The following is a 17,734-nucleotide window of genomic DNA, read 5'->3' on the forward strand; positions in this document are numbered from 1 at the left end:
TATAATTGATAATTAAAATATGAGACTCTGTTCTTTGCTACTAATGTTCTATTCGTTATCTGTACTACACCTACAATTCATTGAATCATAAGGGGTTTTTTTCAGCTTCGGGTTTGCTTTAAAAAAAGCTGTTTGTTTCTTGGCTGTACAGCTCCTTTGGCTGCAGCGCTCTCTGAGTCACTGACTTGGAACAAGCATCCAGGTCATGTGTTATGGCTTTCCCAACACAGACACTTGTGAGTCATGCACAAAGCATTACAGGCAGTGGAACATCACTACAGCCAGGCGACCAGCAGCTTCCCCACTGCCTGTGTGTATCCCATTCAAGGCCATTTATTTTATCGTAAACAGGTTGTGTAAAAATAGATCAGCTATGCCTTCTTTTATTTCATATTCCAAATAATAAAACAAGAGGAGGTATAAGAAGCCTTTTCTGGCTGTGGCCATAGCCGTGGGACAGGAAACAGGGAACTCTGGGAAAGAAGAGAACCACAACTCACCAAACAGAGCTCCATCTGGTCACAAAGGGCATAGAATTCCTCCAGACTTTTATCAAATCTCTGAACTGGAACATCTGCTATCTTCCTGCACACAAAAAAAAAAAAAAAAAAAAAGGATGAATGTGAGCATGTAGAGTAGAGGTGAGAGGCAAGTATAGTGCACACTGTAATTCCTGTATAGGAGATAAGAGGTAAGTATAACACACACACTGTGCTTCCTGTTTGAGAGGAGAGGCAAGTATAGTACAGGTAGTCCCCGGCTAACCTGAATCTGTTCTTAAGTTGGAACATTGTGCCATCTCTGTCCCCTGCACCTCCTCTATGCCCCCCTGTGCCTCCAGTGCCCCCCTCTGTGTCACCTTTGTACCTGCTTATACAAGTTTAAAAGCCATTTTTCTTTGCATTTTTTAAAAATCGATTTTCTCAAAAACTAGAAGTCTAATTTGTGAAAACAAAATTTGACTGGTTCCCATGGAAACAGAATCCATGGCGTTCTTTTCGGCAGGTCACTCATAAATCGGGCGTTCGTAAGTTGGGGACTACCTGTACACACAATGTGCTTCCTGTATGAGAGGAGAGGCAAGTATGGCGAACACACATTGTGCATCCTGTATGAGAGGAGAAGTATGTATAACACACTGTACTTCCTGTATGAGATGAGAGGCAAGTATAACACACTGTACTTCCTGTATGAGAGGAGAGGTAAGTATAACACACTGTATTTCCTGTATGAGAGGAGAGGCAAGTATAACACACTGTACTTCCTGTATGAGAGGAGAGGCAAGTATAACACTGTGCTTTCTGTATGAGAGGAGAGGCAAGTATGGCGAACACACATTGTGCATCCTGTATGAGAGGAGAAGTATAACACACTGTACTTCCTGTATGAGAGGAGAGGCAAGTATAACACAATGTACTTCCTGTATGAGAGGAGAGGTGAGTATAACACAATGTACTTCCTGTATGAGAGAGGCGAGGCAAGTATAACAGAATGTACTTCCCGTATGAGAGGAGAGGCCAGTAAAACACAATGTACTTCCTGTGTGAGACGAGATGTAGAACACTGTACTTCCTGTATGAGACGAGAAGTATAACACACTGTACTTCCTGTATGAGAGGAGAGGCAAGTATAACACACTGTACTTCCTGTATGAGAGGAGAGGCAAGTATAACACACTGTGCTTCCTGTATGAGAGGAAAGGCAAGTATAACACACTGTGCTTCCTGTATGAGAGGAGAGGCAAGTATAACACAATGTACTTCCTGTATGAGAGAGGCGAGGCAAGTATAACACACTGTGCTTCCTGTATGAGAGGAGAAGCAAGTATAACACACTGTGCTTCCTGTATGAGAGGAGAGGCAAGTATAACACACTGTACTTCCTGTATGAGACGAGAAGTATAACACACTGTGCTTCCTGTATGAAAGCAGAGGCAAGTATAACACACTGTGCTTTCTGTATGAGAGAAGAGATGAGAGGCAAGTATAGCACACTACGGGGATGAGGGAAGAGGCGTGTAAGAGAAGCCACACTACGCTATGGGGAGGTAATGAAATAGAGACATGCCAGTGGCCGAGCACAATGCCCTCTGACCGACCTACTGACGCTCTTCTGTCTAAATGGGAGAAAATTCTCACAAACATGTTACAAAATCCGCTGGGCAGCTTTCCTAGAAGAGTGGAAGCGGTTACAGAAACAAAGGGCGGGCCGGGTGCATATTAATGCCTATGATTTTGAAATTGAAATGTTCAGCAAGTACACATGGGTGTGGTGTTCCTACATCCACATACATGTGGCCATGCAGCGGAGATTTAATTTGCAGTCTGAGTAGTAAACAGGTCTTCTCACAGAGCCAGACAAGCAGCCTGTTCAACAAGATCTCATTTCCCCTAAAGCAAGGTGAGTAACTAAAGGCCTGGGAATCATACACGATTACTCCATTATAAACGTAGGGAACTTCACGTACAAGGTCAAGAGGTGCAGCTTAGCTGTACAGCAACTTATCTCATTAAAAGCGGACCTGCACTCTGTACTTCCTCTCTGCTCTAAAAGATAAGCAACAGCATTAGAACCTTCAGGGCTGTTTCACACTACAAGAGCTTTTTAAACGCTAGTGATTTGAAAAGATCTTGCTAATGTAATGCTATGGGGGATTTTTACAAAATCACATCACTCCAGTGTGCACACACACAGAATAACATTAGCAAGAGCTTTTAAAATCACGAAGCGCTTAGAAAAGCTCTTGTAGTGTAAACAAGCCCTTAAAGAGGGTTTGTCAGCGACAAAATCAAATTCCATTTACCCACTGCTCTGTGTATAATATGCAACCTACAACCTTACCCTGCACTGCAAGCACTCCAATCTATGCAGGAATGTTTCTGATGTAATAAATCTTATCTCAGTCAGACGGACTCTATTTGGTACATTGCCGATGAGAAGAAAGCTTGACATCTCTCCTCCCACTTTCCTGCACCTTACTGATTGGCTGAGGGCAGTTCAGTGAGCTGCTGAAATCTGATCTATGCTGTGCTCACATGTGTTTACAAAGCAAACTAGCTGTGACAGTGCAGTTTCTAGGAGAAAAAAAAAGTAAGGGAGGAAATGACATCAGGATTGGCTTCAGTCAGAGGGAACCAAGATGGAAAATGCCAGGAGCAGAATTCTCTTTATTTACTATATAAAATTCACTGAACTTAAAACATGGGCAGTACAATACATCTGTTATATAAGATGTTAACACGTATTTATATACTTACTGTACATACGTTTTTTTCCTGGGATATTATGGATGACCCTGCTGCTTTAAAGAAAAACATTTTTGTTACAGCTGATAGAAATCCTGCAATAAATCTGCAGCGTGTCTACTTTCTGCTTTCATGGAAGCAGACAATGGGTTAAAATCCTGTGTTTACAAGTTAGCTGAGGCTGCCGAGATACCTGAGCTGACACAGCTGAGAGATCAAATAACAGTGGTGATTAGTCATGAGGGGGAATAAAGCTTGGTACACACTTTCATTTATGATTGGCCAATCACTGACCAATTTTATCTCCCCCATGAAGTATAAGGGTTTACCCATCTGCTCATAGTATTTAATGTATGTTGAATCTCATACTACATGGAGGTGGAAAAATTGGTCAGTGATTGGCCAATCATAATTGAAAGTGTGTACCAGGCTTTAGTCAGCCCACAATGGTGTGTAAACACATTCAATTTTGATTGGACGATTGCTGGCCAATTTAACCCCCAACATGCAGTATGAGAGCCACCTTCACAATCTGTTTATAGTATTGCCCCTCATAGTAGATGGAAGTGGTAAAATTGGCCAGTCATTGGATGTGTATATTCACCCTCAGTCAGGCTAAACTCTCTAAATACAAAGGGGGTGCATTTTTCTATGTTGTCCTTCTATCCTGTGCAAGAGTTCAGGTCCACTTTTAAAAAGAAGCATAGTGTGTGGAAACGAAAAGCTGCTGACATCTGCATTAGTGTTCAATGGATCGCTCCGCCCTGAATAAGATTTTGCAGTGGATCTGGATAACTGGAAGTTGAGAGAACATTACCTCAGAACATCCAGCCAATGTTCCACACGGTGTCAATAACGACACTTCAGTCATGTAAGGTAAATACGGCCATAAACTGGCAGAGCGGAGAATCCTGGTCATTACAAGAGCCGCCCCTGGCCAAGGCACATAAACCGAGTATCTGGAGGAGTCTTGGCTTTCGTATTTAGTGGGCGGAAGAGCTTTTTTGTGAACTGGTACAGAATCCAAAATTGACCAGATTATGTTGAAATAAAAAAAAAAAAATTTATATATATATATCTCAATCCTTCTCTAAATATATCAAATTTTTAAAACCTCCAGGCAGAAACACAACTTTAAAATAGAATGTAGATGGGTTGTGTCAACAGTGTGTCCTTTTCTTTGGCCCATAAACGTCAAAACTGTTTCCATCAAGGTTTCCCCCATATTCTCAGTTTTTAGTCCAAACCTTGAAGGGAACCTGAACCGATTAAAATGATTTAAAATAAATAATCACATGACGTAGCTGCAAATGAATATTACATACTTACCTCACTGTCAGTTCCTCTCAGAAACTCACCATTTTCTTCTTACGATTCCTTCCATTTCCGATAAGATTTTGTCAGAACTGAAATATATCAGTTGCTGTCAGTTATAACTGAAAGGACAACTGGTGAGCAAGGTAATATCCATGTTTCCCTATGGCTCAAGCGATATTACAGTTTAACAGTGTGCTGACCAGGAAGCTATTATGGGGTAATGACCATTTTCAAAATTGAAGGACAGAGAATTCCATTGATCACAGCGGACAAACAGGATGCAAGGGAGGAGAAAGATTGAGGAGTAGACTACAAGGAAGGTAAGTAGGACGTGTGCATGTTTATTTTGACTTAATTTTTTTTTTAAAGCAAACCTGAACTGAAAAATAAAAGTCAAAATAAACATACACACATCATACTTTGCTCCCGTGTAGTCTACTCATCAATCTTTTTCTCCTCTCACGTGTCCCGTTTGTCCACTGTGATGGATGAAAATCTCCATCCTCCATTTTAAAAATGGTCTCATAACAGCTTCCGGGTCAGCACACTGTTAAATTGTAATATCGCCCACTTGAATAGGGAAACATGGACATTACCTTGCACATCATTTGTCCTTTCAGTTATAACTGACAGCAACTGATATAGTGGAAAAGGACCCTTAGGGCTTGTTTCCACTACACGCATATTCGATGCAGAAAACCTGACTCCAATGAACGCCTATGGGCCTGTTTCTACTAGACGCGATTTTTCTGATGCAGATTTTCCCATAGGCATTCATTGGAGTCAGTTTTTCTGCATCCAATCTGCGTGTAGTGGAAACAGGCCCTAAAACTTTCAGTTCTGACAAGATCTTGTCAGAGCTGGAAGAAATAATTGTAAGAAGAAAATGGTGAGCTTCTGAGAGGAACTGACAGAGAGGTAAGTATGTAATATTCATTTGCAGGGACATCATGTGTTTATTTAAAATTATTTTACTCATTTCAGACTCCCTTTAACCAGTTTTTCCACCACTACAGTATATTCACGTCCTCTGTGACTTCATCTAAGCCATGAGGACGTAGTTATAGATCTTGTAGCGGAAGCACAGCTGTGCATGATTAGGCTTGCTCCTGTGCAAAACCTCCGGCACTATCTGCTGCAGCACTAATTGGTGAAAGTGAATATATGTTCCCTGAGCCAATAAGATTTTATAGCCAATGAAATTTATACCATTAAAATACTTTTACTTTCTCAGTTCATAGTGAAAAATACACACATACATAGCATTATTTAAAAATCAAATATCCTCACCATAAATTGTGACAGGAACGTATTTAAGTTTTCTGATAAACGGTAGAAATAGGCAAACAAAATTTGTGTTTTTTTATCTACAATTGCCCTTTTTATTTTTAAACTGGAATTGGTAAAACTGAGAAATAATGTGTTTTTTTTTTCAATTTCTTCTACTTTTTCCTATTAAAATACAAAGAAAACAAAATTGTTCGAAGGAAAAAAAATGGCATACAGTGAAAGCCTAGTTAGTCTTAGGAAAAAAATAAATAAATAAAAAAATTATATATATATATATATATATATATATATATATATATATATATATATATATACATATACATATATATTTTAGGTGTCATAAGTAGGGATACAGTTCTTTGACTACTGACACATACACTTATTGGATCAAAGATTGGGCACCCGTTTTCCTTGCGTTTCTCCTTTTTTTCCCCCACATAAAATGCATTTCTCTTTCCCTGGTTCAGATTTGCCCAGCTAGCACATGCCAGGGATTAGTGGCCACATAAAGGAATAGCAATTCAAATTTCCCCAGCGCAATACATACCAATATGTTTTTCTAAGAAAAAGGACACAGCTATTATAAACGAATAATGAGGTCAAGTCATACGTCCTCCTCAGATGCAGAAATAATGTTTAGGGAAGTTCTTCATTATAGGGAATTCCAGCTCATGGTTATGTTGTGTAAGACACTAGAGAAGTGCTATGTAATGTAATCTTATCTAAACTAAGATATGAGCCTCTGTTGTATAATGCAGTCGAGGTCATAGTGTACTGTTCTCCAGCGAGGAAGCTGATGACCTGACCACTCTACCCCACCAGATGTCTACCCAATGATATTAAAGTCGCCTCTGGCGATAAATTATACCTCTGTGCAGATTTACGGCTGCTTCACATGGGCATTAAAATGCAGTGGCTGCAGCGTTCGTCGTTCAAGCAATGTCCATTCAAATGAATGGAAGCGTTTTTTTAAATGGCAGTACTGTTTTTCCCCTCATTCGTGTGAACACTACAGCAGATCTCATCGTCTGATCCTGATCACTACATGTAGCGTCCAGGATACGATCTGCACTTCCATTCGAGACCCAAAGGACGCAATGCAACAACGAAACACCGTTAACCTATGCTAAAAGCTTCTCGTGATTGTTTGCAGAGAAGCTTCTAGCATGGCCAGAATGAGATGCTGCCAGTGGCTAGCGGAAACAATCAAGGTGAGATTTAAAGTATCCATGAACTGACTTCTAGCTAATTAAAGTAATGGATTAGATAGGTTGTCAGTGCTGCGACATAGCTCACAGCACTCTCCATACCTTTCTGCGCCCCTCAGGTCCCCTCAATCCTGCATTCAATTATTCCACTAGGCCACCCGTCAAATATGGACAAGGAGGAAGAGGCGGTTTCTCCTGTCTTGCCACACCTAGGCCCTCCTAGTTGCCACCCCTTTTCCACCTACTTCATCCTCCCTTACCGCCCCTTAGTCGTCCAACTGTGCTTGCGCCCTTCACTTCTCATACCAGCGCTAGTCTTGTGCATGCACAGTGAATATTCTCATTTGTGAACGGTGCTTACATGCAGAGTGCTGATCCAGGAGCAGCCTCCGGCTGGTGCCATTTTAAACACAGAGAAGCTGGTCTTTTCAAGTGGACAGCGGAACAGGAGGACGCAGCGATGACTGTCAGGAGAGGTGAGACTTTGAAACACTACAGACAGGCAAGGGGGGGGGGGTCCATTCGGTCGTCATGTTAATGAATGCCATTACAACAGCGCACCCGGTCTACCACTTGCGACCGAAAATTTCCAACATGTTCGATCAATCTTTTTTGACCGTCTTGACCGGCATGAAATTTATCGAAACATTGATTGAGCTGACATGCTGTGGCATAAATTTTCCCGATTGTATACAATTATTAAAGCAGAAGGTCGATCAGCCCACAAAATCGCCTGATGTATGGCAACCTTAAAGGACAACTGAAGCAAGAGGTATATGAATATGCCTGATCTAATACTTTTAGCCACAGCCCCCGAACAAGCATGCAGCAGATCAGGTGTTTCTCACAGTGTCAGATCTGACAAGATTACCTGCATGCTTGTTTCTGGTGTGATTCAGACACTACTGCAGCCAAATAGACCCGTAGGACTTCCAGGCAACTGGTATTGTTTAAAGGGAAGGTCCAAGCAAAATAAAAAAATGAGTTTCACTTACCTGGGGCTTCTACCAGCCCCATGCAGCCATCCTGTGCACTCGTAGTCACTCACTGCCGCTCCAATCCCCCGCTGGCAGCTTGCCGACCTCAGAGGTCGGTGGGCCGCATTGCGTACATTTTTACGCATTCCCGCTAGTGCAGAAACATTAGCACATACATTTTTACGCGTTAGTGGTTTAATGCGTAAAAATGTACGCATTGAACCAGTAATGCGTAAAAATATATGTGTTGATGTTCCTGCACTAGCGGGAATGCGTAAAAATGTACGCAATGCGTCCCGCCGACCTCCGAGGTCGGTAAGCTGCCAGCGGGGGACTGGAGCGGCAGTGAGTGACTACGAGGGCACAGGATGGCTGCATGGGGCTGGTAGAAGCCCCAGGTAAGTAAAACTCATTTTTTTATTTTGCTTGCACCTTCCCTTTAAGAAGACTCGGTAAGAAACAAACCCCCTGGGGAATACTTACCTGGGGAGGGGGAAACCTCTGGATCTTAATGAGGCTTCCCTCAACCTCCTAAACCTCAGGGAACCAGTGCTGGCTCCACCCAAAACCACAGCCAACAAGAATGTCAACTGTGGCGCAGTAGTGCCTGCAATCTTCCCAGGCCCCAGCACAGGTGCAGTAGCGGCTTACCGATTGGGCTCAGGCAGGAAATAGCTGAGCCCAATCGTGTCCGCTGTACTGTGCAGGCACAATCCACCTGAGACCAATCAGAAAGCCGCCACTGTGTCTGCCCTGGATATACCTTTAGGTTCAGTTGTCCTTTAAATCTAATTATCTCCTGGAAAGCCATGTACTGTAACATGCTGCCATTATATCACTACTGGAAACAAGCTGCTGGTTGCAAAAGCATCTGAATCACTCATAGTGACGATAATCAGCCACTTAGGAAGAACCGCTGGCATGGACACAAACCTGCTTTGCCTCCAGTAGCAGTACATGAGTTATTGAAGAACACATAGCCCACGCAGAGGACTAGGAGACACCTGGGGAGGAAAAAGCACAGATCAGCATTGCCACATTCTGGACTACTGAAGAATGCACATTCTGATGCAAACCAGCCGCCGGATTGCACACCAGCACAGCACAAAGGTCATACCTGTTGTGACGGTAGTCTGGGGCCAATAACCAGTTAACTATCTAACCGTCCAGGAAGTCAGCTTTAATTAGACACTAACACAGTCTTCCGTGAAACTAATTAACCTGAAATAGAATGTGAGGATGCAGAATATAGCAGTGTCCCTGTGTCCCAGGGAAGCGGCTATTTCCCAAGACAGGCGCCCATTACTACAGTGGTGTGTCTACGGAGAGATTCAAATAAAGATAGCTTAACAGCCGTAATACGCCTAATAAGAAACGTTCCGGAACGTTAATCAACAGAATGAACAATTGTAATTAAAACCAAATCGTGCTGATGAACAATTAAGATGAGTGGGGACGTGAATCAATCGTCACACACAAAAATAATAATACACAGTATGTCCCAATAATAATAGGTCGTTGAAACCCCACAGGAAAGAGTGTAACTTCGATAGCAGCACATCTTTATCTGGCATACTGCATGCAGAAATGACAATGTAATAACTCGGAATCAGGAACATTGGGTGCCTGGGGCTAATGGACTATTTGGGCGACCCATAGGCCCTAATGCAAAATTTTGCCTATTGGGCGCCAAAGAAGAAATTCTTGGCACTCGGGCCCGTCCAACCGAAATTTTTGAAATTCTTTTTGTGACTTATAAATATTGTTAATGATCATTTTGAACTTTATTATCTTAGAAATGTATTGCTTTTTGTATTAACGTTCTTTGCAGAGGAGAAAGAGGGTTTTAGGGTTAGGCATCAGGAAGGGGGGTTTTAGGGTTAGGCGTCAGGAAGGGGGGGGGGGGGTTTAGGGTTAGGCATTAGGAAGGGGGGGTTTTAGGGTTAGGCGTCAGGAAGGGGGGGGTTTAGGGTTAGGCGTCAGGAAGGGGGGGTTTTAGGGTTAGGCACCACCAGGGGTGTTTTAGGATTAGGCACCAGGGGGTGATTGGCTGCCCATACACTGCACACAGATTTTGAATCGATTTCAGCATGAAATCGATTCACAATCTGTGGAGCTGCCACTGCCGCCTGCCTCTGCTCCCCCCGCCAGCAGCAATACATTACCTGTTCCGCTGGCGTGAGTCCCCTGGTCCGTGCTGACACTTTCTCCGGCTGGCCTTCTTCAACTTCACTTCACTTCCTCTCCCGTCCTGTGAGAAGGGGAAGTTCAAACAGTAGAGCGCCCTCTACTGTTTGAACTTCCCTCTGGTCACAGGACGGGACAGGAAGTGAAGCGAAATTGAAGAAGGCCAGCCGGAGAAAGTGTCAGCACGGACCAGGGGACTCACGCCAGCGGAACAGGTAATGTATTGCTGTGTTGAATCGAATGCCGCTAACGATGCGCTCCCGACCAGTCGGTGATTGAGCAAAGTTTTCCGCCTGGACAGATTAACGGAATCGATCGATTTCGGATGGAAATCGGTCAATCGGTCTCTCACAGGAGCCCTAGTGGCTGACCACACTTAGCCTTCTAAACGGTGCCAGCGCACGGATCGTGCGAACTCTGGTCACAGTCAATGCGCAGGAACCGTTAAGAATTAGCCGCAGACAACTCAGAAGGGAGCCTGTGAGACACGGGTAATTACAACGTACACACGATTCCATGGTATCTGCCGCCACCACTGGTATGGGCCAGTGGACCAGATTTACTGACTAGTCCTGCGAATAAAACGGTTAAACACACGATATTCTGTCTAGCCAACAACAAACAAACAGTAGCGTATCTTCAGAGACCTGGGATCAGTTCTGTGTGTGCTGATAAGCAGGGTAGCGGACAGTGAATGACTTGGAGAAAGTCGTTTATTCACGCAATATAAATAATATATACAGACAATTATTAAAATCAACAATTATTAAAACAGTAATAGCCAGTATAAAAAAAATAAAAGAAGGGAGAAAAATACTTAGTTCCTGGAAAGATGTCCTTTTTGTGGGAGAGTTCTGGGTTTCAATCAAAGTTCAGACCAGGTGGATGCCAGCATATCCTCAATCTGGCACCGATGAGTTCAAGATGTTTTCAGGGTGGAGGACACTGAGTTTGGGTCCTCTGCCATTCTTATGCCCCTGAGTCAGTAGGAGGGAGTGAGGGCGGGGAGCCACACACCCCCTTAGAAGATGAGATGAGCCCTCCCCTTGTCCTTGGGACCAGAAATCATATCTACCCATATATGGGCTCTATCTCACAGAACCGTACAGGTCAGGGCAGATTTACTAATATTTTCAGGTCTGCCTCGATTTACCCAGCGCCCTGATACCAGACATGAGGGGTGGGACCCCTGTGGTATCATCAGGGCACTTTCAAACTGCCTAACTGGCAGTCCTTACCGCAGAATGTTCTGAAACTTCCTCAGAACCAGCATCGGGACTCATGCTACACTTCCCCTACGTTTGGCGAAGCTGCCATCTCAGGAACCCCAGAAATATGACAGATCTGGGAAGTTATGGATTATGCTATGAGACTCAGGTTTATTCAGGATGTGTTCTAGCTGCTAACAGCTGACTTCCCTTTGATCTTTACCAGAGAGCAAGGCGTCAAGACCTCCCGAGGATTCCTAGCCTGCCTGGCTGCACCTAGGCATCCTGATCACCCTTTGGTTAATTAACATCTACATGAGACCAGCTAGGTGTCACCTGGTTCCCAGAACAGAAAGGGGAATTGTGCCTTCCACAGGGAAGATGTCCAAGCTAATTAACACCTCCCCCCCAGGCTTCCACTCAGCTAAGACAGATCCCCCAGCTGTTCCTAGGCAGAGGGATACTACACATCAAATCTTGGTTCTATTGATCTGAAGCGCAATCGATGCAGGGAATCGAGTGCGATCGTTCTTTTCTTCATGGGCGGTTCCAGGACGCGCCTGCGGCCCCGCAACCGTCCGTGACACGGTCCGTCTTTGCGTAATAGATTTCTCAGCAGATTCAATCATAGTGATCGAATCTGCTATCGGCGAGAAATTGCGTAAATGTATGGGCACCTTTAGGGTTAGGCATAAGTAGAGAGGGGGTTCTGTGTGATAGTAGGGTTAGGTTTGTATGAAAATATTGGTGATATTTACCAATGTCTTACTATGCTTATGACGACTGTAAATAGATTTTCATTGTTATAGACGATATTTCCCAATTGTATTTGTTATTTTAACATATTTATTATTCTATGTCAGATAAAGAAACAATAAAAATATTGTTATAGGCAATATTTTAACATTTTGGCTACACCCAGTGTCCTTTTTTTCTCGTGCCCTTATTTGATGTATGCTGAAAACTCCCCCATAGCACTATGGAATATGTTGGCGCTCTGCAAATAAAAATAATAATCTAGCTATAGTGTGCTCTATTATAGTAAAACCTTGGTTATAGTAAACTAAGTGCCCAGGTCCCAACCAAACACCATTATAATTATATGGGAGTAACGCCTGGTATAGTAAAGTTGTATATAATAGAACTTCTGTCATAGTAAACCTGTTTTTTTGGCCCGTGCAGTATTATGTATCCAGCTATAGTGGAAAGTGGGCGGGCACCTACATCAGTCAGAGACCCATGAGTCGTGATAGGGGGCGGGCTGGCAGCCACTAGTGTAGCCTGCTCGCTATCTGCACACTACTCTGGGCCTGTGTGGATTACCTCAAAAGCACCAGCCGGTGATGCTTGGTACACCAGGTTAGATTTTCCGTGCGATTTTGCGACCTGATCGTTTTTCCTGCACGATTACGCATGCGATTCTCTTAACTACATTCGTTTTTCTTTTTCCATTCATTGCTAGGAGAAATCGAGCGCGGAAACGATCGGGAGCAATATCGGACATGATGGATTTTATCTATAGGATCCATCTATCGCACGGAAAATTGTACCGTGTGTATTAAAGTGAACTTTAAGTGTAAAAAATAAATGGAGTTTTACTCACCTGGGGCTTACCTCAGCCCCCTGCAGCTGATCGGTGCCCACGACGAGTCGCTCTGATGCTCCGGGTCCCGCTGGCGGCCACTTCCGGTTTCGCCGTCAGGACCTGTCAGGCTGGGAAGGCGTTTCTACGAGTTCCCAGCCAAAATAGCACCCCTAAGCGGCCATATGGCCGCATAGGGGTGCTATTTTGGCTGGGAACGCGTAGTATCAGCCGCGTTCCCGAGCCTGACGGGTCCTGATGGCGAAACCGGAAGTGGCCGCCAGCGGGACCCGGAGAATCAGAGCGACTCGTCGTGGGCACCGATCAGCTGCAGGGTGCTGAGGTAAGCCCCAGGTGAGTAAAGCTCCATTTATTTTTTACACTTAAGGTTCACTTTAACCACCACCAGAGGGTGCCGCTCAGGCCCTGCTGGGCTGATTTTGATCAAATAAAGAGCAAATAAAGAGCAGCACACGCAGCCGGCACTTTGCCAGCCGCGTGTGCTGCCCGATCGCCGCCGCTCTGCGGCGATCCGTCGCGAGCAGTGGCGAAAGAGGGTCCCCCCAGCCGCCTGAGCCCTGCGCAGCCGGAACAAATAGTTCCGGCCAGCGCTAAGGGCTGGATCGGAGGCGGCTGACGTCCCTCTGCTCGTCGCCATGGCGACAGGAGAAGCCAAACACGGAAGGCTGCTCATTGCGGCCTTCCGTGTTACTTTTGGCCGCTGGAGGCGATCAGAAGAACGCCTCCGGAGCGCCATCTAGTGGGCTTTCATGCAGCCAACTTTCAGTTGGCTGCATGAAATAGTTTTTTTTTTTTATTTAAAAAAAACCCTCATGCAGCCGCCCTGGCGATCTTAATAGAACGCCAGGGTGGTTAAGCATGAGACCGGTGCTTCCTGTGTAAGCTGCTGTCTGATTACTGAGGGAATTACCTGTCATCTGTGACTTGCTTGTGCACGGCTGCAACGCTGCAGCATACCAATCCATTCAAAATTTCAGATCCAATACTGTAAACATTTTTTTCCAATTAATACTGAAAACAAAATACAGGTAGTCCTCAAAGTTTGAATGTCCAGCGTAGGTGTGAACGACCTGCCTGGCTGAATTATGAGCTTCCTGAAGGGGCGAGGGACAGTTTCAGAGATGAGTAAGCCACATGACATAGCCGCAGGATGAGGCACAAAGGGCATAGGGAGACCAGAAAAGGTACACAAGGGGCACACTGCAGCAGGAGGTTGCAAAGGGGGGGGGGGGGGTCATGAAAAGTCATTGAGAGGGCACAGAAGGTCCGGAGGGGGCACGGGAAGATCGAAGGTGGCACACAGTGGGCACATTGTGGCAGGAGGTGGCACAGATAGGGCACAGGGAGGCAGTAGGAGGCAAAGAAGGCACGGGGAGACAGGAGGCGGCACAGAAAGGGCACAGGGGGACGGGAGGAGGGAAAGAGAAGTCTCAGGGAAATGGAAGGATGCACAGGGAGGGCACAGGGGGCCAGGAGGAGGCAAAGAGAAGACTCGGAGAGATATAGAGGAGGCACAGGGGGACAGGAGAAGGCGCACAGAGGGCACAGGGGGAAAGGAGGAGGCGCAGGATGGAAAACTTGTGGTAGGAGGTGGCACAAGTTGACAAGAAAAGGCACAGGGTGATAAGAAGATGCAGAGAGGGGGCACAGGAGGAGGTAGAGGGAAACACAGACACAACAAAGGGGGAGACTAGAGGCACAGATAAGGCAGTGGCAGCACAGGGAGCCTGGAGGAGGCACAGGGAGACAGAGGTGGCATGGAATGGGACACAAGAGGCATAGGGGGGGGGTCAAGCAGAGACACAGAGGAAGACATGTACCTTCAGATAGCAACAACTGGCCTTGTTTACTAGATCTTACAAGTTCACTTAAAGGGACACTTAAGTCAAACAAAAAAAAATGAGTTTTACTCACCTGGGGCTTCCAATAGCCCCCTGCAGCTGTCCGGTGCCCTCGCCGTCTCACTCTGATCCTCCTGGCCCCGCCGGCAGCCACTTCCTGTTTCGGTGACAGGAGCTGACAGGCTGGGGACGCGAGTGATTCTTCGCGTTCCTGGCCACAATAGCGCCATCTATGCTGCTATAGCATATATCATATACCATATAGTAGCATAGAGGGTGCTAATGTGTCTGGGAACGCGAAGAATCACTCGTGTCCCCAGCTTGTCAGCTCCTGTCACCGAAACAGGAAGTGGCTGCTGGCGGGGCCAGGAGGATCGGAGGGAGACGGCGAGGGCACCGGACAGCTGCAGGGGGCTATTGGAAGCCCCAGGTGAGTAAAACTCATTTTTTTTGTTTGACTTAAGTGTCCCTTTAAAACACATGTATTCTGTGACACTTTCTTATAGGTCTCGAAAATAGTGAACTCTTACAGATCTATAAATGGATTTTAATTTGCTTTTAGGCATCTGAAATGATCACTTTGAGTGAACTGGTACCTTGTGCTTGTCTTGTTTGGGATAACTAATAAAGCTGTAAAATTACTGTACGCACATGAATGAACAGCTTTTTTTCTATCTATACTGGCAATGCTTCATGCACTGTGTGTTTAGCCGTTTGCCTGACGTTCAGCTTACATAAGGCAGATTGTGTTTTAGCCTTCACAGGACATTAAACAGATGAACTGAAATAACCAGAAAGCGTGAATTATTGACAGAGGGCAAACATGTGACCATCACAGATGGGTGAGACAATGCTGTGTTTCATAGTGAAGACATGGCTGAGTCAACTGCTTCAGCAGTCTTAACTCAATGACCTGGAGTGCTGCTAGGAGAGGTCTAAGGGTCCCTGTCTAACCAAAGAGCTTCCAGGTTTAACTTGATGACCTGCAGTAACACTAAGTAACGTGCTAGGGTCACTGCCAACCTGCAAATCCATGTTGAACTCACTGGCCTGCAGCACGGCTAGATCATGTCCTAAGGTCATTAGCAGCCTGCAACGCCATTACATTTAACTTTAAAGAGGAACTGAACCGAAAGATGATAATAGTGGAAAAAAAACACACATGAAAACATTGCAAAGTGAGAAGTAAAAAAACAGAAGACAGATGAAGAAATGATTGCTACTCGCTGTGTCATTTGTTTTGTGATGTTTGTTCCTCTGTGAGCCAACAGGTGAGCATCTTTACTGCTGGCAGGCATGAAAAAAACTAGACAGCGACAACACACCCACTATCAATGTGAAAGGGTTTTCGGAGATTGATTGGTTAGCCGTAACCTCCAAGTACCTGTGAGATGAGAGAAACCCGGAGCCCAATGGTGCGGTAGTGTTGGAGAATGGAGTAAAGTATAAAGTATGTAGATATTACACTCACAAAGGCGGGTTGCAAAAACCTGCAACCATTTGGGTCTGTAGGAATATAACCGTCCCCGCTCGGTGTCCCAGGTCTGTTGCTGCAGATGCTGGCTGGTCGCTCTTCTGAATTAGTGGTGAAGATTTCTAGAAATTCCTTGCGACTAAAACACCTCGGGTTATGGACTATGCTAAAAACACTGGTGGAGGCACTCTTGGTGGTACGCTATTGTAAAATATTAGATGAGAGGCGTATCTTACCTTCTCAAATGAACAAACCATTCGTTCATGGAAAAAGGTATATTTATATACACAGAGGGAGACACTGCTTGCTTGGAACAGATGTTATTTCCCACGATGCAACAAGGTTCACAGACAGGAAACTGTCACAGCCATGGCCTTGACATCACACCCAGTGATGGAGTTTCACCACAAGATCAGCCACACAAAGTCCCCTGATGATCTGTTCCAGAAAAGCTAAAGATTTCCCATGGGAAAGGGGGTATCAGCTACTGATTTGGACAGGGGCAGGAAACCTATGGCTCGGGAGCCAGATGTGGCTCTTTTAATGGCTGCATTTGGCTCACAGACAAATCAGTAGAGGTTGATTCACTAAGCTACACTGCTCAAGCACTGCTGCTTAGTGTGGCAGCCCAAGTAAAATTTTCAAAGTAGGCACACTACTGCTGTAGCGTGCACTACTAACTTACACTCCTCCCCCCCCCCCCCCCCCCCCCTCCCAACTAACAGCTGCTCCAAATGTCCCACTCTGGACCCTATCAGGTCCAGTGACTTTGTAGGATGAGATCCCCGCACTTTGATTGGCCCAATAGGCTGCCTGTCACTTGACAGGCAGTCTATTTGGCCAAAGTGCAGGGATTTCGTCCTACAAGCTGTTAGTCGGTATCTCTCCTGTCTGGCTCTTGGGGAAATTGCTGATGTTGCTGAAACCCAAGAGAAGCTGAAGACGTATCTGACACTTCCACTGCCCGGTGGATCAACTGTATACACATCACCATGGCAACAGGGACGTGAGCCCACTGCTGCGCATGTGCACTGTCCCAGTTTGAAACATATTGTATGGCTCTCACGGAAATACAGTTTAAAATATATGGCGATGACGTTCAATCCTGAGTTAAAGTTCCTTTGGATGACCTGCAGTACTACAGGGTGTGACCCTAGGGTAAAGGGTAACTGCCTCCCTGACAATCTTCTCCATTTAAAGCCAGAGTTATGCCCCTTGTCTGGCTGGGTCTAGTATTTCCTCTTACGGTTGAGATGGCAGTGCTATTATACTGGAGAGAAAGCAGTCCACACTCCTCCTCCTACCACATCATCATGCACAAAAGCCAAATAGAGGGGCGGTCGCCGGGGCAACAGCCTTCTTCTCCCTGCTTGCAGAGATCACA

At 45.2% G+C, this 17,734-nt stretch overlaps 1 protein-coding gene across 2 annotated transcripts in view; it reads right to left on the reverse strand.

The window, feature by feature from the left end:
- The window catches only part of MED29 (mediator complex subunit 29), a 165,884-nt gene that overhangs the window by 123,394 nt on the left and 24,756 nt on the right, over positions 1–17,734 (reverse strand). For both annotated transcript variants that reach the window (XM_068250471.1, XM_068250470.1), the window contains exon 3: positions 501–585. In XM_068250471.1, coding sequence (XP_068106572.1) covers positions 501–585 — 85 coding nt within the window. The remainder of the gene's footprint in view (positions 1–500; positions 586–17,734) is intronic.

Source organism: Hyperolius riggenbachi, chromosome 8 (genome assembly GCF_040937935.1).
Source record: "Hyperolius riggenbachi isolate aHypRig1 chromosome 8, aHypRig1.pri, whole genome shotgun sequence".
Taxonomy (NCBI): domain Eukaryota; kingdom Metazoa; phylum Chordata; class Amphibia; order Anura; family Hyperoliidae; genus Hyperolius; species Hyperolius riggenbachi.